This window comes from Salvelinus fontinalis, chromosome 29 (genome assembly GCF_029448725.1).
Source record: "Salvelinus fontinalis isolate EN_2023a chromosome 29, ASM2944872v1, whole genome shotgun sequence".
NCBI classification, from domain to species: Eukaryota; Metazoa; Chordata; class Actinopteri; order Salmoniformes; family Salmonidae; genus Salvelinus; species Salvelinus fontinalis.
In genome coordinates, this window is record NC_074693.1 from 44,431,196 (window position 1) to 44,458,220 (window position 27,025).

Sequence of the window (27,025 nt, forward strand, 5' to 3'; positions counted from 1 at the left end):
GTAGCTCCTAGTGGCCAGGGACTTTAATGCAGGGAAACTTAAATCCGTTTTACCTCATTTCTACCAGCATGTTAAATGTGCAACCAGAGGAAGAAAAAAACTCTAGACCACCTTTCCTACGCACAAAGAGATGTGTACAAAGCTCTCCCTCATCCTCCATTTGGCAAATCTGACCATAATTATATAATTTTGATTCCTGCTTACAAGCAAAAACAAAAGCAAGAGGCACCAGTGACTCGGTCAATAAAGAAGTGGTCAGATGACGCAGATGCTAAGCTACATGACTCCTTTGCTAGCACACACTGGAATATGTTCCGGGATTCTTCCGATGGCATTGAGGAGTACACCACATCAGTCACTGGCTTCATCAATACGTGCATAAATGACGTCGCCCCCACAGTGACCTTACGTACATACCCCAACCACAAGCCACATTCGCTCTGAGCTAAAGGGTAGAGCTGCCACTTTCAAGGAGCGGGAGTATAACCCGGGCGCATATAACAAATCCCGCTATGCCCTCAGACGAACCATCAAACAGGCAAAGCATCAATACAGGACTAAGATTGAATCGTACTACACCTGCTCTGACGCTCGTCGGACGTGGCAGGACTTGCAAACTATTACAGACTACAAAGGCTAGTACAGACGCGAGCTGCTCAGTGACACGACCTAACCAAATGACCTAAATTACTTCATGCTCGCTTTCGAGGCAAGCAACACTGAGGCATGCATGAGAGCATCAGCTGTTCTGGACGACTGTGATCACGCTCTCCGTAGCCGATGTGAGTAAGACCTTTAAACAGGTCAATATTCACAAGGCCGCGGGGCCAGACGGATTACCAGGACGTGTACTCTGAGCATGCGCTGACCAACTGGCAAGTGTATTCCCTGACATTGTCAACCTGTCCCTGTCCGAATCTGTAATACCAACATGTTTCAAGCAGACCAACATAGTCCCTGTGCCAAAGAACAGTAAGATACCATGCCTAAATGACTACAGACACGTAGCACTCATGTCTGTAGCCATGAAGTGCTTTGAAAGGCTGGTCATGGCTCACACCAGCATCATTATTCCAGAAACCCTAGACCCACTCCAATTTGCATACCGCCCCAACAGATCCACATTCAATGCAATCTCCATTGCCTTCCACACTGCCCTTTCCCACCTGTACCAAACCATCGACAGAATCATGACTGGTTGCATCACCGCCTGGTATGGCAACTGCTCGGCCTCTGACCACAAGGCATTACGGAGTGTAGTGAGTACGGCCCTATACATCACTGCCCTCTAAACCAGAGGAAGGCCCTAAAAATTCAACTATTTGCATTGTTGTTGTTGCCCCCCTTTACGATGCTGCTACTCTCTGGTTAATATCTATGCATAGTCACTTTAACTCTACCTACATGTACATATTACCTCGACTAACCTGGTCCCCCACACATTGACTCTGTACTGGTACCCACTGTATATAGTCTCACTACTGTTGTTTTACTGCTGTTATTTAACTATTTGTTATTTTTCTTAAAATGTTTTACTTAACACTTATTTTTCTTAAAACTGCATTGGTGGTTAAGGACTTGTAAGTAATCATTTCACTGTAAGGTCTGCACCTGTTGTATTCGGCGCATGTGACAAATACAGTTTGATTTGATTGGTCAAAGTAGCTAATTTGTGTGTTGGAAGACTGAGAGTTGATATTGTTACAATGGGACCTTTAGAATGTTGAACAAATACCATGAAAGTGCACGATAATGGGCAAAATATGCTAAAATGTATCAAATAATGTGTATCAAAAAGTTGTATGCTAGCACACTGGTCCAGACCGCTCTGCTCATTTTAAAGTTCAAATGAAGTTTTTAACTTAGTAGCGTTCCAAATTATAATATTGAGAAGAATGACAAATATTTCTTTGTAAGACCCATTAATGAGGCCTGAGGAGATTCTGTAGAGGTCGATCACCACTCTGAGGTGGGATTTGAGTAATATTTTTCCTCATTCAAAGTATTTGCGTCCACATTTCATCCTGCATAAGCTCTAGGATTTAGCCAGCGGATCTAGCAGGTGCTTATATGAGCAGAGAGATCATAGCACATGTAAGGCAGCCCTCACTTAAGATTTCCCTCCACAGTCTAAAAACCACAGGCAGCACATGGATCTGAGAACACAAAGTTATTGAATAAAGCCAAGATAGCAGGATAAATCCCCATGAAAAGAGAGATGGTCCTTAAAACTAAACATTAAGAATGTAGATAAAGGGTAGCGAGAAAGAAGCAATGCTCTGGTTTCCATTAAGCATGGCCTCCGAGATCCAAAATCACTTGTGAGAAATGCTCCCCTGTAATTCCAGCGAAATAAATGACTGATCCTTTGGTCGGTACTTAGTTCTGAAGTTGTGTCAGAAAGTGCTTTGAGTCACCACTGGCAGTCCCAGACTCCAAGAAATTAGTTGAGGAGAGCTTTATCAATCACAATTTTCCAGCAGACAAGGTCAACATTTAAACCTTCGGCGCGTTGCCGGCACTGTTCGCAGTGCAACAAAAACGCTAGTTGAATACATGCTAATCATTGTCTATTGTGACAGAGTGAGGTAAGGAGCACTCAGACAATGAAGAACACAACACATGAGGAAATGGCTACTCATTAAATCATGTCAGATTTTTATTTATTTTTATAATTCAATGTTCAAACACAGTGTCTAATACTGTGTCTAAAACAGTGTCTAATACTGGGTCTTACTACTCACCGTTGAGAGAAGGTCAAAGGACCATGTATTCAGCTTCACGGCCATAAAGCTCCACAATATAAAGTGTATGACCTAACCCCTCCAATTTCTTACATTAGAGGGGATAATCAATGCAAAACAGCACCTGATTCATATTGCTGCCAGACGTTACAAGGGCATCAGGCCTCAAGATTTACTGTCCTAGGAAGTTACAATATCTAACCACAACAAATAGAGCCAGTGGCCTTGCAGAGAGAATGTATAACAATGACGCTGATTCATTTCCTGTGTTTGGAATGTGCACTCAACTTGATTGATTTTAATTGTGTGCCCCCGATGAGGACCGACATGAAAACCAATTCAAGAGCACATCCTATGCCTACTGATATGTATGCTGACGTGGAGGGGACATTGTAAGAATGGGATAAATGTGTTGGAGAAGCTCAAAAGAGTAGCATTATTTCTATTGGAATCCGAATCAGACGACAGCTTCTATGAAGTCGTTCACAACCCACTCCATCTAACCAATATTTTAGGGTGCGCCTGGAACACATGGAACGCACACTACAGTGCCATTATGTCATCTCAAAACTACTGGCATGCCAACTCAACCTCAATGATTAGAATATCATAACACATTATTGGACCAGCTGAGAAAGTGCTTATTTTGCTCTGTTCCCCAAGACAACACAAACACACGCCATACATTAGGCGCATATGAAGGAGCGCGGGGTGAGCCACAGTTCAGTACCCCTGGAGCTACGTAGGGGTTAAGTGCCTTGATCAGCAGTTCATCTCCCATATTGTCTAGCCTCTGTTTCAAACTAGAAACCTTCTGGTTAATGGTCTGTTGTTGTTTTTTTAAACTTCTGGGCTGAAACGAGCACATAGTCTAAAACAAAACATACTCTTGCATAAGAATGTGCAATTCATGTATAAGTAGCACAACAACCCCCACAATGTCAGTCCTTATTGTCATCAGTCCACTTGTCCCAGGCCCTCATTGAGACTCAGCACATTCCCTGGACCCTGTGTGTCTCTCTGGGTGAACCGGAGGATTCAAATGAGCTGTGACCTTGAGGCAGGTGAGCCATTGATAATGGGTGTGTCCATTGAGAAAATAGTCTCCCGTGGGGACAGCTGTGTGTGCTGAGCCGGGCTCCAGTTAGCCCTGATCTCTACCTGCACGGGGAGGAGTCTAGCCTCCATCCTCCCTCTACAGCTACTCCCTATGGGCAAGACAGCTTCCAAGATAATAAGAGATGCAATCATGTGTGTCAAGGAAGGGGAGAATGGTCGACCTGCTAGCAGTCCAAATGCAGATCTATCATCTCGTTAGCATGTGTTCTGCATCCACACAACTCTATGACCGTGCTATGACTCAGAAAACAAGATGGCATCTACACAACTCTACAGGAATGGCTATTGAGATTTCAGTGAGGCAAGTTCTGAAGTTCTGAAGGCCAGTGGATTTATCCCGAGACAGGAAGTTTTGTCAAATCAAATTTCGTTAATACATCAATTATAGATGAACGTAACATTGATTCCCCTAATGTTTTTGGAGGGATGAATCAGAATGCGGATAATAGACTGCAAATGCAAGTAATACAATCAAACCAAAAAAGAAGGTTAAAAGGGCATTTGCTGAATCACATTAATGATTGCCAGCAAATGCCAAATTACGCCACTCAACCTAGAGTGGATTGTACAATGATCCAGTTACCATTGATTAGCAATTATCTTTTTATTTCTCTATTTGGACTTGTCATGACGGAGGCAGAACATTAACATTACATGGAAACAATACAAGGCAATTAACATGGGTGGGGAAGCAGTGGGCCAAACACAGACTAATGTGATTAAGGGAGACTGCCTGCAATAGAGCAGACAAAGACGGGGCTACCGGTCTCCTGTCTCTGCCTGCCGCACATTCGTTCTTCTCTCTCTCACACTCATCCACTTTCTTCCTTTATTTCTCTATCTCTGAGGAGCAGTGGAGGTGAGGGACTTGGAGAGAGAGAGAGAGGCACTTTGGAGTGGGCAATCAAGGGAAGGGAACTGAAGAAAAACCTTTCTCAGGGAAATCAGCCGGAACTGATTGCTCTTTTCAATCAGGTAAATTAAGTGTGCATGCTCCAGCCCTTTGTAGATGGGCTTGTGATTATTCTATCGTTTGAACCCCCTCTCCCTCCTCCTCAACGCCCACGGCCCACCCCCCTTCCTCCTTCCGACCAGCCAACCCCTGTTTTCCCCCACGGGTCTTGACGCAACAGGCAGAAATTCGCCGGCTCAGGGCCTCGGGTTTGCAAGGTCACGTGGCCTCACCTCAGCTACAGATCACAACAGAGGGTGGTGGTACTAAACACGGAGGCGCGCTGTTCTGCTCGCTAAATTACTCGATGCATTACTCTGCCGAGCTCTACTGATGCTTTGATGGAGGAGACAGGGCTAAAGAGAGAGGAAGTGGCATCCTGAAGGGACATACAGTGGAAGTCGGAAGTACATACACTTAGGTTGGAGTTATTATTATCATTGTTCAACCACTCAACAAATTTCTTGTTAACGAACTATAGTTTTGACACGTTGGTTAGGACATCTACTCTGTCCACTACACAAGTCATTTTTCCAACAATTGTTTACAGACATATTATTTCACTGTACGTTTACATACACTAAGTTGACTGTGGCTTTAAAAAGCTTGGAAAATTCCAGAACATGATGTCATAGCTTTAGAAGCTTCTGATAGGCTAATTGACATCATTTGAGTCAATTGGAGGTGTACCTGTGGATGTGTTTCAAGGCCTACCTTCAAACTCAGTGCCTCAGTGCTTGACATCTTGAGAAAATCAAAAGAAATCAGCCAAGATCTCAGAAAAAAAATGGTAGACCTCCACAAGTCTGGTTCATCCTTGTGAGCAATGTACAAACGCCTGAAGGTACCATGTTCATCTGTACAAACAATAGTACGCAAGTGTAAACACCATGGGACCACGCAGCCGTCATACTGCTCAGGAAGGAGACGTGTTCTGTCTCCTAGAGATGAACGTACTTAGGTGCGAAAAGTGCAAATCAATCCCAGAACCACAGCAAAGGACCTTGTGAAGATGCTGGAGTAAACCGGTACAAAAGTATCAATATCCACAGTAAAACGAGTTCTATATCAACATAACCTGAAAGGCTGATCAGCAAGGAAGAAGCCAATGCTCCAAAATCACCATAAAAAAGTCAGACCACGGTATGCAAACTGCACAGGGGGACAAAGATCATACTTTTTGGAGAAATGTCCTCTGGTCTGATGAAACAAAATTATAACTGTTTGGCCATAATGACCATCGTTATGTTTGGAGGAAAAAGGGTGACGCTTGCAAGCTGAAGACCACCATCCCAACTGTGAAACACGGGGGTGGCAGCATCATGCTGTGGTGGTGCTTTGCTGCAGGAGGGACTGGCGCACTTCACAAAATAGATGGCATCATGAGGCAGGAAAATTATGTGGATATATTGAAGCAACATCTCAAGACACCAGTCAGGAAGTTAAAGCTTGGGTCTTCCAAATGGACAATGACCCCAAACATTCTTCCAAAATTGTGGCAGAATGGCTTAAGGACAACAAAGTCAAGGTATTGGAGTGGCCATCACAAAGCCCTGACCTCAACACAATAGAAAATATGTGGGCAGAACTGAAAAAGCATGTGCGAGCAAGGAGGCCTACAGATCTGACTCAGTTACACCAGCTCTGTCAGGAGGAATGGTCCAAAATGCACCCAACTTATTGTGGGAAGCTTGTGGAATGTTACCCGAAACGTTTGACCCAAGTTAAACAATTTAAAGGCAATGCAACCAAATACTAATTGAGTGTATGTAAACTTCTGACCCACTGGGAATGTGATGAAAGAAATAAAAGCTGAAATAAATCATTCGCTCTACTATTATTCTGACATTTCACATTCTTAAAATAAAGTGGTGATCCTAACTGACCTAAAACAGGGCATTTCTACTATGATTAAATGTCAGGAATTGTGAATAACTGAGTTTAAACGTATTTGGCTAAGGTGTATGTAAACTTCCGATTTCAACTGTACTTCCATTCAAGCATGCCGCCTGCCACGGGCCAAGTAGAGGAGTAGGAATAAAACAAAGAGGAGGAACTAAAAAGTTATTTTAGTGGCGACATGGAAACAAAGTTAATCTAATGCACTGTAGTGATTAAAGAGAGTGAGAATGAGAGATGCAAAAAAGAGAGATGACTAGATATACTGTAGCTCGGGTTAGGGCAAACTGAACAACGTTTTACCATGTTTTAATACCAATTTACCTGACAGGAGACCAAAAAGCCTTGTAAAGGATCTGGAAGATAGTCGGTAAATTATTCAGCTGGGCCTCGTTCTACACAAGTATAAAAGCTCCTCCAGACTGGTATCAAGCCAACACATGGCCCAGCCATCGCCAAGCTCCCTTTGTGTTCCAGCCTCAAAGTGTTCTCTGATTAAATTAGTTTTAGTGAGGCTAGGCAGCTGAGATTTTAGCTTCTTTGTTTCTCTCCTCTCCGGCAGCTCGAACTACCCTTAAAATCACAGAAAACAACATGAGCGCTGACACCCCCCCCCCCTCCGTGTGTCATTTAAAACATTGATCACAGAGTTCTGTTTCTTGTTGGAGTGGGTAACTCAATCATCAAATTCCTTTTGCACCTGTGAAAAGGCACTTCTGTCAAGGTTAGTGCTATAAGGGATCCCTTGGGATGTGCCTACCCTAATCCTAACTCTTTCCTTAACCATTTTACATTTCAACTTTAATGGGGTGGTGTCAGAGTTGGACGTCCCAAGGATCCCCCCCCCACAAAAAAAGCAGCATTTCAGGATTCAAATCAATGCTGTCTGCTGACAAATAGGCATGAGATAAAAACAAAATATCTTTCCCAATCTCATTATTTCTGCCTCTCTCCCTAAGGAATCATATGCTCTTTAAAGGGCTAGTTTTCCGGGTTTTACCCCAATTATTTTCTTACCTCAAGAGAAAATGAAAATGTCCATGGACAATAAAGTTATTGTATTGTGTATATAAGTTCTGTGTTAATTAACATATAAATAAAATACAGGCACCACGGAAAGCGCTGTGAAGTAAAAGGCTTTATGTCCTCTACAGCCTTCTCCTTAGTGTCATGTCTGTGTTTTCCAATAGTGTTTGCCATAATGAATTGAGTCAGCTTATTCGTCTCACCCAATTGAACTAACAAGCATGTACAATAATTGATTGTCCCTGAAATGACTTGAACGAGTTGATACAAGTTCACAGTTTGAGCCGTACACTCATCCATCTGTATCCATAATAAAGACTGGGTCTGGTCCACTTTAACAATGGCTGCCTCGCTGCCTCAGTCGAGCACATAATTAATGGGAATTAGATTAAATAACCAATTAGGTAACTAACAAAGTAAATAGGCATCTGGGGTTTCCCCATTGAATACTTGCGAATGGAATTAGCGCAGAATTTGTTTATTGACAGGTGAAATGACAGCATGGTCAGAGAAACAAGTCTATTCCCGGACACAATGAGGCAGCAAACACTTAAGTGACAGGAGGGAACACACAGGTTAAAGCGTTGAGACTAGTAATCGGAAGGTTGCAAGATCGAATCCCTGAGCTGACAAGGTGAAAATCTGTCATTCTGCCCCTGAACAAGACAGTTAACCCACTGTTCATTGGCCGTCATTGAAAATAAGAATGTATTCTTCACTGACTTGCCTCGTTAAATAAAGGTAAAATAAATACAAATACATGTCAGGTAAACAACATCATTCAAATGTGGAACAACGTAGCATGTTTACTCTCGAGGTAGTTATGCCACTTGAGCTGTAAAGACGCCACTTCCACACCACAAATGACAGCCATGTTCTCTTATTCTCAAAGCCAATCCACAATGGAAGATAAAGACAAGAATGTGTAGAGCATTAAAGCCACTCGTTCTGTCCTGTCACCACGCCATGCCTCCCATCCGGTGTGGTAACCTTTCTTGGTGGTCATCTCAAAATGTATACGAGTCCATTGTGCTCCATTGAAGTCCTCCCATCGACCACTGAAACTGCTGCCAGATATCATCCATATTGAATCTGCAGGGGCCGCTCTTCCTGAGCGGAAGAATATTCCCGTTTTATACATAACACAAGGATAAAGAGCGGCTCTCTGGCCATTAGGAATTGTTGTTCCATCTGATCCAACAGGCCTAATTAAAGTATCTTAACCTTGTTGGGCCTAATCTCTCGGGTCACTCTATAAAACATGGGCGGGTCTAAATCAAGTTGTAAAACACCTCAGAGCCTCCTGGTTTAAGCCATTGGAGAAAACCAATAAAGGATTTGTCACCCCCTTGTAAACCATGCAGTGTGGGATCCGGGAGCTGCTGGTGAAGAAAAGGCAGCCGCAAGGCAAATATCCCAAGGTCACGCAATGAAACTAGCTTCCCGAAACAAGCACTCTGAAAACAAGTCATAACTTTGTGTCATTGTGATAATGCAGAGACAAAGACAATCCCATTGGCCATTTACTCTTTGATTTACCTGGGTCTATAGTGTTTAAAGAGTGAGGATAGCGGTGGGGGAAGAAGGTGACACAAATACTTTGATGAAAACAAGCAAATAACATCAGAATTGTAATCAACATCTTTCTTCATTGAAATGGAGCCAAGGAAGACACAGAGCTATACTATTTGGGCCTTGTTGAGGGATTTATATTGGTTACCGACAAAACACAATGCAGAGGGGTCAAAACAAGAAGATCCGGAAATGAAACATGGCAGTAAATTGGTAAAGGTGACTGCTAACACCCAGAATGATTGCAGCTGTGGAGTAAATTGTATTTTGTCTGAAATATGTTGTGCTTTCCTGTGAGATGGTACAATTTCAAGAGGCATAAATTGCCGGGTGGAATATATCTTGTTTGTTGAAACTATAGCTTACTGTCTTGCCAGGTCCAATTAGAGAGCATTTTGCTATTGCGATACGCGAGTATGACAACACGTATTTATTACTCTCTGACTTTGCAGTATATTGTACTGTACATCTATCTCTCACATAAGAATAGAAACTACTGTCTAAGGTTGTCTGCGTAGCATTATGGTTCAACCAGTGATGCAGTGTCCATTATTTAAAGAGGACGGACTGGCTTACCTCTGCTAGCACTCTCCACGTGTTCCAGCTCTTCAGGGAACCTCAGGATCTCCGGGTACTTCTCTTCACACTTTTCGGCCAGGAAGTGAAGCAGGGTTGTGTTTTGGTCCGACGACTTAGTGTCTCGAAGCTGAGAGAGAGGTGAAGTCATGGGTGAGTCACAGCTTTAGTTGTTCTTATAATATATGCATATAGCAAAAGCTTTTATCCCAACGTGACTGACAACAGTGAGTGCATACATTGTAATACATTTGACCTCCAACTCACGACCCTGTGTCACGTTCCTGACCTTATTTGCCTTTGTTTTACTTTGTTTAGTTGGTCAGGACGTGAGCTGGGTGGGTAGTCTATGTTATGTGTTTCTATGTTTAGGTTCATTGGTAATTAGCCTTATATGGTTCTCAATCAGGGACAGGTGTTTGACGTTTCCTCTGATTGAGAACCATATTAAGGTAGGCTGTTCTCACTGTTTGTATGTGGGTGATTGTCTTCCGTGTCTGTGTATGTCGCACCACACGGGACTGTTTCGTTGTCGTTCGTGTATGTAGTCTGTTCCTGTTCGTGCGTTCTTCGTGTATTTGTAAGTTCTCATGTTTTAGGTCAGTCTACGTCGTTTATTTGTTTTGTAGTTTGTTAAAGAGGTTTCGTGTTTCGTCGTTCTGTTAATAAATATTCATTATGTCTTCAAAACCCGCTGCATTTTGGTCTGATCACCACTCCTCCTCTTCAGACGTTACACCCTGGTGTTGCTATCGCCATGCTCTCACCAACTGAGCCACACAGGACCATAGAATGTTCTTAGAACGTTACAGATGTAGAATCTTAATTTCATCCAGTTTGCTACAGCAGGAAAGTAATCCTGCAGCAACAGGAAATGGGAATTATTATGTGCATTTTAGTTAATGTACATTTTTCTAGGGGTTGATAAATCAAGGCTGACATTTCAAAGTGGAAATTACAAACTTCAGAAGCCCTTTTAAACCTCAAATACACTGCAAGTTTGACATGTTTTCCTTCAACAAGGTGATCAAAATAAGAACCCACATCTGTAGAAAAGGCCACGACAACAAAGGATCTGCATGAAACAACCAACATAAACATACAGAGAGTCGTCTGGGCAGGAGGGCTTATGCATGTATGCTTTCAGCTCACTTTATTTCAGTCTTTCAGGAACCACCTTTGGCCTACTTTGCTTTTACCATATGACAGAGGCATATAAAGAGGGCCTATATAGTACAGTTTGTTAGTGAAGGTCACACACATATCTAGAGATAAGATGGGCTGAGAGGCATTCTGAGAACTATGCATCTGCAAGAGAGCACAAGGGCCGATATGCCAATGCATTAAGTATACTTGAATACAAACACAAATGATTAATACACACAGTAAAACACACAACATATCAAACAGCACATCTGAATAAAAAAATATAAAAAGGTTGGAGAAAGGAAAAGAGAATAGAATGTGCTAGACTAGATTAATACAATTGGAGAGAAAAAGGCCAGTACAGCGACTGCCAGGGGCATATTTTCCATTGTGGACAACTGCACACGTTTTTTCAGAGATTCTGCATGACCTTTCAATGATATATTTGTGCTGGAGAGCAGGGGCAAGCCAAATCCCTTTCCTCCCCTCTTCCTCTCTTAAAACCCTGTCAAATTTTAGAGCAATTGACTCATTGATGCATATATGCATTTTCTCGCTTGGTGTTATTTTTCACATAGGCTTTTTTTCAGTGCCATCAACAAGTATTCACACCCCTTGACTTGTTCAACATTCTGTTGTGTTACAGCCTGGATTTTAAATGGTTTCAATTTAGATTTTGTATCACTGGCCTACTACACACAATACCCCATAACGTCAAAGTGCAAATATGTTTTAAGAAATTAATACAAATTAAGAAAAATGAATTAGTTGAAATGTATTGAGTCAATAAGTATTCAACCCCTTTGTTATGGCAAGCTTAAATATGTTCACAATACTAACCTACTTTACATAGTTAAAAGAAGGAAGCCCGTAGAGAATAAAAATACTCCAAAACATGCATCCTGTTTGCAACATAGCACTAAAGGAGAAGATGGCGCCGACGTACATGGCGACTCTGCTTCTAGCTCCTAAGCAACTTTGCAGTATTTCATTTTTTTGTGTGTTATTTCTTACATTATTAGCCTAGAACCTTTATTTTTTGTGTTATTACATACAGCAGGAAATATCGTGGACTTCCAGAAACAGCAGAGGGAGCACCCCCCTATCCACTTGGACGGGACAGTTGTGGAGAAGGTGAAAAGTTTTAAGTTCCCCGGCGTACACATCACGGACAAACTGAAATGGTCCACCCACACAGACATCGTGGTGAAGAAGGCGCAACAGCGTCCTAATATTTATATACAGTACCAGTCAAAAGTCTGGACACATCTACTCATTCAAGGGTTTTTGTTTATTTTTAACTATTTCCTACATTGCAGAATAATAGTGAACACATGCAAACTATGAAAAAACACATGGAATCATGTAGTAATCAACAACTAATCTCACACAACATATATTTTGATTTGTTTAACACTTTTTTGGTTACTACATGATTCCATATGTGTTATTTCATAAATGTGATGTATTCACTATTATTCTATAATGTAGAAAATAATAAAAAATTAAGAAAACCCCTGGAATGAGTATCATTTTACATTTAGATATGTGTTTGTATTGTTGTGAATTGTTAGATACTATTGCACTGTAGGTGTTAGGAACACAAGCATTTCACTATACCTGCACAACCATCTGCTAAATATGTGTATGTGACTAATACAATTGGATTTGAAAGTAATACAGCAAAGATGTGGCAAAGCAATTAACTTGTTTTCATGAATACAAAGTGTTATGTTTGGGGAAAATCCAATGCAACTGTCACGATCGTTCTCCTCCTCTTCGTCTGAAGATGAGAAGCATGGGTCGGACCAATACGCGTCAAGGTATGCAGTCATAATGAATTTATTTAAATGAAAGACGAACACTTAATACAAACTATACAAAATAACAAAACGACCGTGAAGCTACAAACGTTGTGCATAGACAGACAGGCTACAAACGTTCTGACATAGACAATTACCCACCATTAATGAGAGCCTATGGCTACCCTAAATAAGGCTCCCAATCAGAGACAACCGACATCAGCTGTCTCTAATTGGGAACTCATTCAGGTAACCATAGACTCTTCTAGATCACTCACCAACATAGACAACGCTAGACATCTACACTAAACACAAAACCATATTTTACACCCCATAACCCCTTTACCAAATAAACATCCAAAACCAACAAAACATAAACATTACCCATGTCACACCCTGACCTAACTAAAATAATCAAGAAAACAAAGAATAATAAGGCCAGGGCGTGACAGCAACACATTACTGAGTACCACTCTCCATATTTTCAAGCATAGCGGTGGCTGCATCATGTATGCTTGTAATATTTAGGGACTGGGGAGTTTTTCAGGATACAAATGAAATAGAATAGAACAAAGGACAGGCAAAATCCTAGAGGAAAACCTAGTTCAGTATGCTTTCCACCAGACAAAGGACAATAACCTAAAACACAAGACCAAATCTACACTGGAGTTGCTTACCAAGAAGACAGTGGATATTCCGGAGTGGCAGAGTTACAGCTTTTGACTAAAATATGCTTGAACATCTATGGCAAGACTGAAAAATGGTTGTCTAGCAATGTTCAACAACCAATTTGACAGAGCTTAAATCATTTAAAAAATAATCTACAAATGTTGTACAATCAAGGCAGGCAAATCTCTTAGGGAGATTCACAGCTGTAATCGCTGCCAGAGGTGATTTGAAAATGTATTGACTCAGGGGTGTGAATACTTAAGTAAATGATACATTTTTGTATGTCATTTTCAATACATTTGCAAAAATGTCTAAAAACATGTTTTTACTTTGACATTAGGGGGTATTGTGTGTATATGGGTGAGGAACAAAATGATGATTGAATACATTTTTTATTCAGGCTGTAACACAACAACATGTAGAATAAGTCAAGGGGTATGAAAACTTTCTGAAGTGTGGGTCGGCACTTGGGGGTCGGCACTTCAAAATAAAGAATGTCACTCATGACAGGCTAGGTCAGATGCACTGCGCTGCTGTTTACCTAGATTTCAGTTCCTTTGGCCATTCACAAATATAATGGAAAATAAATTGGTGAATAAAGCTATTACTATGTAACTACCTACAAACACAGTGTTGGTTCTACAGTTATTTTTGTGTAGTTACATTAGGCTAACAAAAGTAACATTTTTAAGGTACATTACTTATGGTTTGTAAAATGTTACCGAATCTTACTGGATCATACCACAGTATTTACCCATGAATATACTACAATGTATGTGTACTGTAAATATACATGTTTCAGCAGGACTGGGGAGGAGGGGTTGGGGAGTTACCCACTGAGGAAGATCTGTCAAGCTGCATCTGAACAGCATTGAATCATGCATCCACATGTCAGCGCAGCACTGCAAGGTGTGTGTTTTAACAACCCCAAAAACTTGTTTTATTTTGCTGCTGGAAAACAGGTTACATAGTTGACCCTTTTTACTTATTTACTTAAGGTAATTCAAAGGCAAGTTTAATTTTAATTACAGCTGTTCATAACATTGGACCCATGTGTCAACCACTCCTAAAAATACTTAGTTGCTCCACGTTTCCCAGCACGAAGGTGTCAAAAAGGCCAAATGTGCAATCGTAGATAACCCTTTCGCGAATCTCGGGCACAAAACGTTGAAAATGAATTGAAAATAGATAATGTTGCGGTATAGTACAACAGGATACATCTATTCAGCTCTAAATGTGTAACACCCCAGAGAGGTAGTCGAGCAGACTGAATAACTCCCTAACAAATTTTTTCCCCGCATCCCTCCCTCATGGAGATAGGAGGGAGAAAGTAGGGTCTGGAGGGGTGCTTTAGGTAGGGGCACCGGGGATGGCTTACCCCCCTCGCCCTCGACGGCTCAAACAGATTGTTTTCTGTCAAGACTTCAGGATGGCTGGTTTGAGGGGGGAGAAGAGAGAGGGAGATATCCTTTTTTTAAACATAATATTTAAAAAAGAAGGTTTCCATATCCCCAAGGTCAGCCCAGAAAGGCACAGCAAATTCAAACCACCAGTGCAGCGGCAACTGCAGCAGCTGTGATACAGTATTAACCTTCTTACGAAGAGCCATGCCAAACTCTCAAGATTCTGGCAGACCTCCCTGGGAACAAATGTTTAATAATTGAGATTGTATTGCTACAAAAGGGTTACATTAAATTGATGTGTGGGGTAGCCAGTGGTTGACTAAAACAACAGGAAACCACATGATCATATGAGAGAGTAAATCCATTCCCATTCCAATTTATGTTTCTCTTCTGCGTTGTCCTAAAATGTATAAAGTTTTGGACATCAGAGAAACCTTGATGGAGTCTTATTTGAGTCAGAGAAGGATGTTCATATGGTAGGGAAGATATACAAAACCTTGCAGAGAGCCTATCCAACTGACAATCTCTTAGAAAACAATATAAACTATTGGAACAAAATCTCAAAAGGAAGTGATGTTGGCACAAGATGGAGGGAAAGTTGGAGGATACATTTGAAGTTGGAAGTTTACATACACCTAAGCCAAATACATTTAAACTCAGTTTTTCACAATTCCTGACATTTCATCCTAATAAAATATCCCTGTCTTCGGTCAGTTAGGATCACCACTTTATTTTAAGAATGTGAAATGTTATAATAATAGTAGAGAAAATGATTTATTTCAGCTTTTATTTCTTTCATTTCCAGCGGGTCAGAAGTTTAAATACACTCAATTAGTGTATTGTACAGATGAACGTGGTACCTTCAGGCATTTGGAAATTGCTCCCAAGGATGAACCAGACTTGTGGAGGTCTACAATTGTTTTTCTGAGGTCTTGGCTGATTTCCTTTGATTTTCCCATGATGTCAAGCAAAGAGGCACTGAGTTTGAAGCTTGACCTTGAAATACATCCACAGGTACACCTCCAATTGACTCAAATTATGTAAATTTGCCTGTCAGAAGCTTCTAAAGCCATGACATCATCTTCGGGAATTGTCCATGCTGTTTATAAGCACAGTCAACTTAGTGTATCTAAACTTCTGACCCACTGGAATTGTGATACAGTGAATAATAAGTGAAATAATCTGTAAACTATTTTTGAAAAAATTACTTGTGTCATTGTCACACCCTGGCCTTAGTTATCTTTATTGTCTGTAATATTTTGGTTAGGTCAGGGTGTGACAGGGGGGGGATGTTTGTGTTTTTGTCTTGTCTTCGGTGGTTGTTCGTGGTTTATTGTTTTTGTATTAGTTTGTATCGTGTTCGTTTCGTCTTTGTCTCTAATAAAAGAAGATGTATTCATATCACTCTACGTTTTGGTCCGATCCATGCTCTTCCTCAGACGAGGAGGAGAATGAACGTGACAGAATTACTCACCAGAACGGGACCAAGCAGCATGTCAAGCGGCAGCAGGAACATACACAGGATTTATGGCAATGGGAGCAGGATCTGGACTATACTACGTGGGAGGAGATCGACAGGTGGGCGATCGACCCAGGGCGAATGCCGGAGCCCGCCTGGGATTCTCTGGAACAGTGCGAGGAGGGATACCGGCGAATGGGGGCAGCACGACGACGCGGTAGGAAGCCTGTGAGACAGCCCAAAAAAATTATTGGGGGGCGGCTACAAGGGAGCGTGGCGAAGTCAGGTAGGAGACCTGCGCCAACTCCCCAAGCTTACCGTGGAGCGCGAAAGTACGGGCAGACACCGTGTTATGCGGTAGAGCGCACGGTGTCTCCTGTACGTGTGCATAGCCCGGTGCGGGTTATTCCACCTCCCCGCACTGGCAGGGCTAGATTGGGCATTGAGCCAGGTGCCATGAAGCCGGCTCAACGCGTCTGGTCTCCAGAGCGTCTCCTCGGGCCGGCATACATGGCACCAGCCTTACGCATGGTGTCCCCGGTTCGCCTACACAGCCCAGTGCGGGTTATTCCACCTCGCCGCACTGGTCGGGCTACGGGGAGCATACAACCAGGTAAGGTTGGGCAGGCTCAGTGCTCAAGGGAGCCAGTACGCCTGCACGGTCTGGTATTTCTGGCGCCACGCACCAGGCCTACTGTGCGCCTCAGCAGGTCAGAGTCGGCCGTCTGCCCAACGCTGCCTGCACTGCTCGTCTGCCCAGCGCCATCTGAGTTGCCTGTCTGTCCCGAGTCGCCAGCCAGCCATGAGCAGCCAGAGTCGCCAGCCAGCCATGAGCAGCCAGAGTCGCCAGCCAGCCATGAGCAGCCAGAGTCGCCAGCCAGCCATGAGAAGCCAGAGTCGCCAGCCAGCCATGAGCAGCCAGAGTCGCCAGCCAGCCATGAGCAGCCAGTCGCCAGCCAGGATCCGCCAGAGCCTACCGCCAGCCATGATCCACCAGAGCCACCAATCAGCCAGGATCCGCCAGAGCCACCAAAGCGGGTATTAACTATGGTGGAGTGGGGGCCATGTCCCGCACCCGAGCCGCCGCCGTAGGAAGACCCTCCCCTTCTGTGTCAGGTTTTGCAGCCGGACCTTGGGGGGGGGGGGGTACTGTCACGCCCTGGCCTTAGTTATCTTTATTTTCTGTAATATTTTGGTTAGGTCAGAGTGTGACAGGGGGGTTGTTTGTGTTTTTGTCTTGTCTTGGGTGGTTGTAGTGTCTAGGGGGTTTTGGTTAGAGTGTATTGGTTAGTGTTGAGTGTAGGTTTCTAGGTATGTCTATGGTTGCCTGAATGGTTCTCAATCAGAGACAGCTGTCATTCATTTGTCTCTGATTGGGAGCCATATTTAAGGCAGCCATAGGCATTGGGCTGTTGTGGGTAATTGTCTATGTCTAACGTTAGTAGCTGTGTGTGCACTTTCGTTTGTAGCTTCACGTTCGTGGTTTATTGTTTTTGTATTAGTTTGTATAGTGTTAGTTTCGTCTTCGTCTCTAATAAAATAAGATGTATTCATATCACTCTGCGTTTTGATCCAATCCATGCTCTTCCTCAGACGAGGAGGAGAACGAACGTGACAGTCATGCACAAAGTAGATGTCCTAATCGACTTGCCAAAACTATAGTTTGTGAACAAGAAATGTGTGGAGTGGTTGAAAAACAAGTTTTAATGACTCCAACCTAAGTGTATGTAAACTTCCGACTTAAACTCTATACTATTCTATCCTACATGGTCTACAGATATACTAAATAGGATGTCCACAAACTGTCCATAATCTCTATACATCCCTTCACATATATACAGTACCAGTCAATAGTTTTGACACACATACTCATTCAAGGGTTTTTCTTTGATTTTACAATTTTCTTCATTGTAGAATAATAGGGAAGACATCAAAACTATAAAATAACACATACGGGATCATGTAGTAAGGTGGAGGTGATATTATCCTACACTAGCCTCTCAAAGCACTTCATGAAGACAGAAGTGAGTGCTACGGGGCAATAGTCATTTAGTTCAGGTACCATTGATTTCTTGGGTACAGGAACAATGGTGGACAGCAGAAAGGGATAGGGAGATATTGAATATGTCCATAAACACTCCAGCCAGCTGGTATGTGCATGCTCTGAGGACGTGGCTAGGGATGCCGTCTGGGCCGGCAGCTTTGCGAGGGTTAACATGCTTAAACGTCTTGCTCACTTCGGCAACGGAGAACGAGAGCCCACAGTCCTTGGTAGCGGGCCACGTCGGTGGCACTGTGTTATCCTCAAAGCGGGCGAAGAAAGTGTTTAGCTTGTCTGGAAGCAAGATGTCTGTGTCCGCAACGTGGCTGGTTTTCCCTTTGTAGTCTGTGATCGTCTGTAGACCCTGCTACATATATCTCGTGTCTGAGCCGTTGAATTCTGACTCCATTTTGCCTCTGCACTGACGTTTTGCCTGTTTGATTCCCTTAAGGAGGGCATACCTGCACTGTTTGTAATCCACCATATTCCCAGTCACCTTGCCGTGGTTAAAAGTTGTGGTTCACACTTTCAGTTTCGCAAGAATGCTACCATCTCTTTCCACAGTTTTTGGTTTGGGTAGGTTTTAATAGTCACAGTGGAAACAACATCCCCTATACACTTCATGATGAACTCAGTCACCGTATCAGTTTATACATCAATGTTATTCTTAGAGGCAACCCGGAAGATATCCCAGTCTGTATGGATGGGGACAATATATCTGGAGAGAGCTATGATTCTGTGAAAAAGAGTATGTTACAGTCCCTGATGTCTCTCTGGAAGGAGATCCTCGCCCTGAGCTTGTCTAATTTATTGTCCAGGGACTGAACATTAGCGAGTAACATACTTGGAAGCGATGGATGATGTGCACGCCACCTGAGTCAGACTAGAAGTCCACTCCTGTCACGTTCGTTTAGAGATGGATTGGACCAAGGAGCAGTGTGGTAGGCGTACATCATCAATTTATTAAATGAACATCAAAAACAAGAAAGAATAAATGACACGTAAAGTTTTGTAGTGCTAACACAGCAACTAACCAAAAACAAGATCCCACTAACTAAAGGTGGGAAAGGCTGCCTAAGTATGATAGACAGCGATAGACAGCTGCCTCTGATTGGGAACCATACCCGGTCAACAAAGAAATAGAAAAACTAGAATGCCCACCCAAATCACACCCCGACCTAACCGAATAGAGAAATAAAAGGGCTCTCTAAGGTCAGGGCGTGACAACTCCGAATACATTTTCTCCGCCGGAGGCGTCATGGAGCAGCCTCTGAGATAAGTTAAATTGCCCTGGGGGGTACGAACAAAGGATTAAATTCAGGAAAGCCGGCAGAATGCTGGTGAGTTACTGCCACTCTGATATCCAAAAGTTATTTCTGGATGTATGTAATAACACAAAAAACTTTCTAGGCTAATAATGTAAGGGAAAAAATAATAAAATAAATGTAAAAAATATATTTAAAAAACACAAGTCTTAATGTCAACAGTGAAGAGTTGACTCCGGGATGCTAGCATTCTAGGAAGAGTTCCTCTATCCAGTGTCTGTGTTATTTTGCCCATCTTAATCTTTTATTATTATTGCCCAGTCTGAGATATGGCTTTTTTTTGCAACTCTGCCAGAAGGAAAGCATCCCGGAGTCGCCTCTTCACTGTTGACATTGAGACTGGTGTTTTGTGGGTACTATGTAATGAAGCTGCCAGTTGAGGACTTGTGAGGTGTATTTTTCTCAAACTAGACACTCTAATGTACTTCTCCTCTTGCTCAGTTGTGCACCGGGGCCTCCCACTCCTCTTTCTATTTTGGTTAGCGCCAGTTTGCGCTGTTCTGTGAAGGGAGTAGTACACAGCGTAGTACGAGATCTTCAGTTTCTTGGCAATTTCTCGCATGGAAAAGCCTTAATTTCTCAGAACAAGAACAGACTGACGAGTTTCAGATTTTTTTTTTTTTTAATTCTGGACATTTTGAGCCTGTAATCTAACCCACAAATGTTGATGCTCCAGATACTCAACTAGTCTAAAGAAGGCCGGTTTTATAGTTTTTCAGCTCAATTAACATATTTGCAAAAGGGTTTTCCAAATGATCAATTAGCTTTTTAAAATGATAAGCTTGGATTAGCTAACACAACGTGCCATTGGAACACAGGAGTGATGGTTGCTGATAATGGGCCTCTGTACGCCTATGTAGATATTCCATTAAAAAAAATGCAGTTTTTAGAGATTTTTGCAACAAAAAAAAATTCTAAGTGACCCCAAACTTTTGAACGGTAGTGTAGGAGCTAGATGTCTAACAGTTGCATTTTATATGCAGGCACTAGGGATGGGGGTGTGAGCATGCAGATCTGGGTAACATTATCAATTGGACTCATCATTGACAATGTACTTTCTTGATTCCTCATAATCACAACAAAATGGAATATGGTGCCCATTTTAGGACTAAACAGCAGCATATGTAGAATAGGACTGTTGGAAAACCAATCAAAGTCATTGGCAACATTCCCACCCCCTGCCACTGTCAGGGGCAAGATGGCAAAGGGAGTGTGAGCCGAGTCGATTACACATAATACAATTGACCACGCTCCAGGACAGAAACAATTACATGATTACAACAGACCAACCATGTGGTTCAGTTCGCATTCTGACGCATCAGGCCGTGATGAAAGGGCATACACATTGCCACTGATAGTCTAATGGTAATGAGTGTTAATGCAACAGGCCACTATGCTTCTGCTCCGATAGCCATAGAAGCATCATCATGAGCATCACCGTCAGCACACTTCCTTTCATCACACATTGGCTTCTAATCGCTGTATAAAGCAGCACATTAACCCCACCAGCCCCAATTTAACGCTTGCTAAGAGTGAAATATACTTCTTATTCAGACAAATCCTGTTAAAGCACTCTTTTCTCCCTGTTACACCATCCCTCTCTTCTCTTCAGTTCTCTTAACTTATCTTTACTTCTTTTCTCTTGGTTTTTCTCTTTTTCCAGTTTGCTTAGGTTGACAGACAGACGGTCCCCTCGTCTTGGTCCCTACTTTGTGCAGCCACAAATGTTGCCTTAGCTCTAATGATCAAGAATTACTTGGAACGACATGCACGGTGAGGGTAATCATCTACCATGGTGCTATGCTAAACAATGGCCTCATATTAATCGTAGCACATCACAGGCAGATAATTAGCTATTTAAAGGGCTCTGATCAATAAAGTATCCAGTGTGGATGAGGCCTTTGTATCCTTTTGAGAGTGAAAGGAACGTTCCGCAGAATTATAATGCAATTGTTACCAGGGGAAAAATGAATTGCGGCGAAAACCCAAACTCGAAAAGCCGGGAGGGGTGGATTGATGTAATATTTAAATAATTCCCTATATTATGGAAGGCATCAGGAACGCACCAGTACAGACATGAAAACAATACCGACCACTTGGTGGTGGGGGAACGTAGCATTACCCGAATCCTAATGGTGTTCTCTATATTTAAACATAATTATGTTCTGCTGCACCACACACTCAGCCACTGGGTTGTTTACCATTCACTGTCTAAGCACACACACACCCGCACACACACGCGCACGCACGCACGCACGCACGCACGCACGCACGCACGCACGCACGCACGCACACACACACACACACACACACACACACACACACGCAGAGAGAGTAAGCAACAACACAGGTGCAAAGTTAACACACTTTAAAGGCTTTCGCTATTTCCATAAAAAGTCAGGTCTGCACTGACGACCTCGGCAGGTTTAGTGCAAGCCTGTCTTCTCTGGTTTCCACAGCTATCACCACCAGAACAACGTAGGGCTTTGCATCAGCTAGGTCACAGCTATCACCACCAGAACAAATTAGGGCTTTGTATAGGCCAGGGCTTTGAACAGCAAATAATGTCTTATACGTTTAGTAGACTCTGTTTTTCTGAAGTAAATTCAAAATACTACTTTCCTTAATGTCACGCCCTGGCCTTAGTATTCTTTGTTTTCTTTATTATTTTAGTTAGGTCAGGGTGTGACATGGGGACATTTTGTGTTTTGTTGGTTTTGGGTGTTTTTTATGGTAAAGGGGTTGTTGGGTATTGTATATGGGTTTGTGTTGAATACATGTGTCTAGCGTTGTCTATGTATGTTTAGTTGTCTAGGAGAGTCTATGGTTACCTGAATGAGTTCCCAATTAGAGACAGCTGATTTCGGTTGTCTCTGATTGGGAGCCTTATTTAGGGTAGCCATAGGCTCTCATTGGTTGTGAGTAATTGTCTATGTCAGAACGTTTGTAGCCTGTTGTATGTGCACGACGTTTATTAGCTTCACGATCGTTTGTTGTTTTGTTAGTTTGTATTAAGTGTTTCGTGTTTATTTTTCGTCATCTTTTAAAATAAAAGAAGATGGCTTACTTTCCAAATGCTGCGTTTTGGTCCATCAATCCGCCACACGATCGTGACAGAATTACTCACCATCGGACCAAGCAGCGGAAAACAAAGCAACAGCAGCAATGTCAAGACTCCTGGACGTGGGAGGAAATTCTAGACGGGAGAGGACCCTGGTCACAGCCAGGGGAATATCACTGCCCCAAGGCAGAGATGGAGGCAGCACGGCGACACGGGAGGAAGCCCAAGAGACAGCACAAAAAAATTTTTGGAGGGGGGCACTTGGAGCAGTCGGCGAAGTTGAGGGGTGAGTCTGAGTGGGTCGAGGAGTTGTTGACGAAATTGGAGGAGAGTGAAGAGAGAGAGCTGTTGGTTTGGCAGAGTATGCAATGCATTCTCCCTGAGGAGCGTATTAGCTGTCCGATGCCACCTGTGTCAGTTCCTCGTACTCAGCCTGAAACTTGTGTTAAAGTTCCGGAACATTTGATGCCGGCTATACACACCAGGTCTCCAGTACACCTTCACAACCCGGTGTGTCCTGTTCCTACTTTTTGCACTCATCCTGAGATGCATGTCCCCAGCCCTGTACCACTAGTTCCGGCACCAAGCACTAGGTCTAAGGTGCGTCTCCAGAGCCCTTTACGCACTGTTCCTGCTCCCCGCACTAGCTTTGAGGTGCGTGTTTCCAGCCCATTACCACCAGTGCCTACACCACGCATCAAGCTTCCTGGGTGTCTCCAGAGCCCTGTTCTTCCTCCACGTACTAGCCCTGTGGTGCGTGTCTCCAGCACATTACCACCAGTGCCTACACCACGCACCAAGCCCTCTGTGTGTCTCCAGAGTCCTGTACGCACTGTTCCTTCTCCCCGTACTCGCCCTGATGTGCGGGTCCTCAGCCCGGTACCACCAGTACCGGTACCACGCACAAGGCCTATAGTACGCCTTGAGAGTCCAGTGTGCCCTGTTGTTGATCCCCGCACTAGCCTTGAGATGCGTGTTCCTAGCCCGGTACCACCAGTTCCGGCACCACGCACTAGGCCTAATGTGCGTCTCCAGGGTCCAGTATGCCCTGTTCCTTCTCCCCGCACTAGCCCTGAGTTGCGTGTCCCCAGCCCGGTGCCACCAGTCCCGGCACCACGCACCAGGCCTACAGTGTGCCTCAGCCGGCAGGAGTCTGCCGTCTGCACAGCGATGACTGAACTGCCCGTCTACCAAGCGCCATCTGAGCCATCCGTCTCCCCAGCGACATCTGAGCCATCCGTCTCCCCAGCGCCATCTGAGCCATCCGTCTCCCCAGCGCCATCTGAGCCATCCGTCTGCAATGAGCCTGCAAAGCCGCCCGTCTGCCATGAGCCTGCAAAGCCGCCCGTCTGCCATGAGCCTACTGAGCCGTCCGCCAGACAGGAGCCGCTAGAGCCGCCAGCCAGACAGGAGCCGCTAGAGCCGTCCGTCAGACAGGATCTGCCAGAGCCGCCAACCAGACAGGATCTGCCAGAGCCGCCAACCAGACAGGATCTGCCAGAGCCGCCAACCAGACAGGATCTGCCAGAGCCGCCAATCAGACGGGAGCAGCCAGATCAGTCAGCTAGCCATGAGCAGCCAGATCCGTCAGCTAGCCATGAGCAGCCAGATCCGTCAGCTAGCCATGAGCAGCCAGATCCGTCAGCTAGCCATGAGCAGCCAGATCCGTCAGCTAGCCATGAGCAGCCAGATCCGTCAGCTAGCCATGAGCAGCCAGATCCGTCAGCCAGCCATGAGCAGCCAGATCCGTCAGCTAGCCATGAGCAGCCAGATCCGTCAGCTAGTCATGAGCAGCCAGATCCGTCAGCTAGCCATGAGCAGCCAGATCCGTCAGCTAGCCATGAGCAGCCAGATCCGTCAGCTAGCCATGAGCAGCCAGATCCGTCAGCCAGCCATGGGCCGTCCCTCAGTCCGGAGCTGCAGTCCCTCAGTCCGGAGCTGCCATTCCTCAGTCCGGAGCTGCCATTCCTCAGTCCGGAGCTGCCCCTTACCCTGGTGCTGCCCCTTACCCTGGTGCTGCCCCTTACCCTGGTGTTGCCCCTTACCCTGGTGCTGCCCCTTACCCTGGTACTGCCCCTTACCCTGGTACTGCCCCTTACCCTGGTGCTGCCCCTTACCCTGGTACTGCCCCTTACCCTGGTACTGCCCCTTAGTCCGGAACTGCCCCTTAATGCAGTGTGGTTAATGTGGAGGGGGGTCATCTGGAGGAAGCTAAGGAGGCGGTTAGGGACTGTGGTGACGTGGGGACCACGACCAGAGCCGGAGCCGCCACCATGGATGGAAGCCCACCCAGACCCTCCCCTAGACTGTGTAATGGTGCGCCCGGAGTTCGCACCTTAAGGGGGGGGTTATGTCACGCCCTGGCCTTAGTATTCTTTGTTTTCTTTATTATTTTAGTTAGGTCAGGGTGTGACATGGGGAAATTTTGTGTTTTGTTGGTTTTGGGTGTTTTTTATGGTAAAGGGGTTGTTGGGTATTGTATATGGGTTTGTGTTGAATACATGTGTCTAGCGTTGTCTATGTATGTTTAGTTGTCTAGGAGAGTCTATGGTTACCTGAATGAGTTCCCAATTAGAGACAGCTGATTTCGGTTGTCTCTGATTGGGAGCCTTATTTAGGGTAGCCATAGGCTCTCATTGGTTGTGAGTAATTGTCTATGTCAGAACGTTTGTAGCCTGTTGTATGTGCACGACGTTTATTAGCTTCACGATCGTTTGTTGTTTTGTTAGTTTGTATTAAGTGTTTCGTGTTTATTTTTCGTCATCTTTTAAAATAAAAGAAGATGGCTTACTTTCCAAATGCTGCGTTTTGGTCCATCAATCCGCCACACGATCGTGACACTTAAGAACCCAAACAGAACATTCTGAAAATTAAATATGAGAACATGTAGTTGATTGACCTTTGTGTCCATTGCGTTGGATATAGATCCTTCTGTAGATGCATGAGGCAAATATATATATGACAATAACTCGTAACAAATAATGGTTATGCTACAATATATTTTAGGGCCTGTCATGGTTTGTCGGTGTCTTGGGTCAGTAATTCACTGTCAAACAATAGAAATTACAGGGCTATGCAATTAGGTCCTGGATGGGCAAAACATTTTTGCTGTTTGTTTTCTGGTAATTAATTGCACTCAACTGGTGTCCCAGGTCTAAATCTGTTCCTGAAAATGATGAAAACCAGAAGAGTAACTAGCCTCGAGGGACACATTTGAATATCTTGGACAGCATATTATGTCCATCAAAACCGGCAGGTAGCCTGGCAGATATGAACATTGGGCCAGTAACCAAAAGGTTGCTGGATCGAATCCCCGGGCTGACAAGGTACAATAAAATATGTTGTTCTACCCCTGAGCAAGGTGCTTAACCCACTGTCCCCCCACCCTCGATGACATGGATGTCGATTAAGGCAGAAGACACATTTCAGTTGAATGCGTTCAGTTGTACAACTGACCAGGTATCCCCCTTCCCCCTTATACCCTATATTGTAGCTGTCATCTCAAGACACCCACAAACACAGTTTATAGAGGCCTTGTTGTTGCGTATTGCTGCATATGTATCCTCTACATAACTACAACATATTTAAATGGCAGTTATTATGGCCTGCGTGACTCTCTGGGTTGCTAATGACACTGGGGCTAGTGGTCATAGAAGTGAATGTGAAATGAGCAAGGGAAGGAGAAAAAAAAAAAAGAAGTGTTGAGCTGGTGGTAATTTCACATCTTATAGGCTAATTCTACATGGATGTAGGTAATAAAATACTCCTGATACCTTAGTGAAATGCTAGACTTCTACCTATTTCTGTCTCTGGAATGACGGCCAACCCAACTCGATGCAGACTCTCCTCTGGCTTATCCACAGTTGTCCCTCACACAAACAAGATGCCCTGGGTTGGCACAGTGGGTGGTAATTGGCTAAGCAGATGCCTATTGCCCATGATAAATCATGTGGTCATATTACTGTACCAGCATAGAGCCTGGGCACACAGTGGTCATATTACTGTACCAGCATAGAGCCTGGGTACACAGTGGTTTGTGAGAATGACATACCGTACACACACACTGGATCATGTTAAAGGAGCAGCATGTAGTCCTATATTAAAACACAGCTGTGTATAAAATGTAGCAAAAACCTGAGACCCCCCTGCTAAACCGTGGACGCACCAGTCTTTAGAAAAGAAAAGAAAAGAAAGGAGGATGCTGGCACTGTCTCATGTACAAGGAGTCTGG

At 43.9% G+C, this 27,025-nt stretch overlaps 1 protein-coding gene across 5 annotated transcripts in view; it reads right to left on the minus strand.

Moving 5' to 3' along the window:
* LOC129828030 (protein diaphanous homolog 2-like) overlaps positions 1 to 27,025 on the minus strand; it is a 644,069-nt gene that overhangs the window by 238,609 nt on the left and 378,435 nt on the right. For all 5 annotated transcript variants that reach the window (XM_055889439.1, XM_055889440.1, XM_055889442.1 and 2 more), the window contains one exon: positions 9,889 to 10,018. In XM_055889439.1, the coding sequence (XP_055745414.1) occupies positions 9,889 to 10,018 (130 nt within the window). The remainder of the gene's footprint in view (positions 1 to 9,888; positions 10,019 to 27,025) is intronic.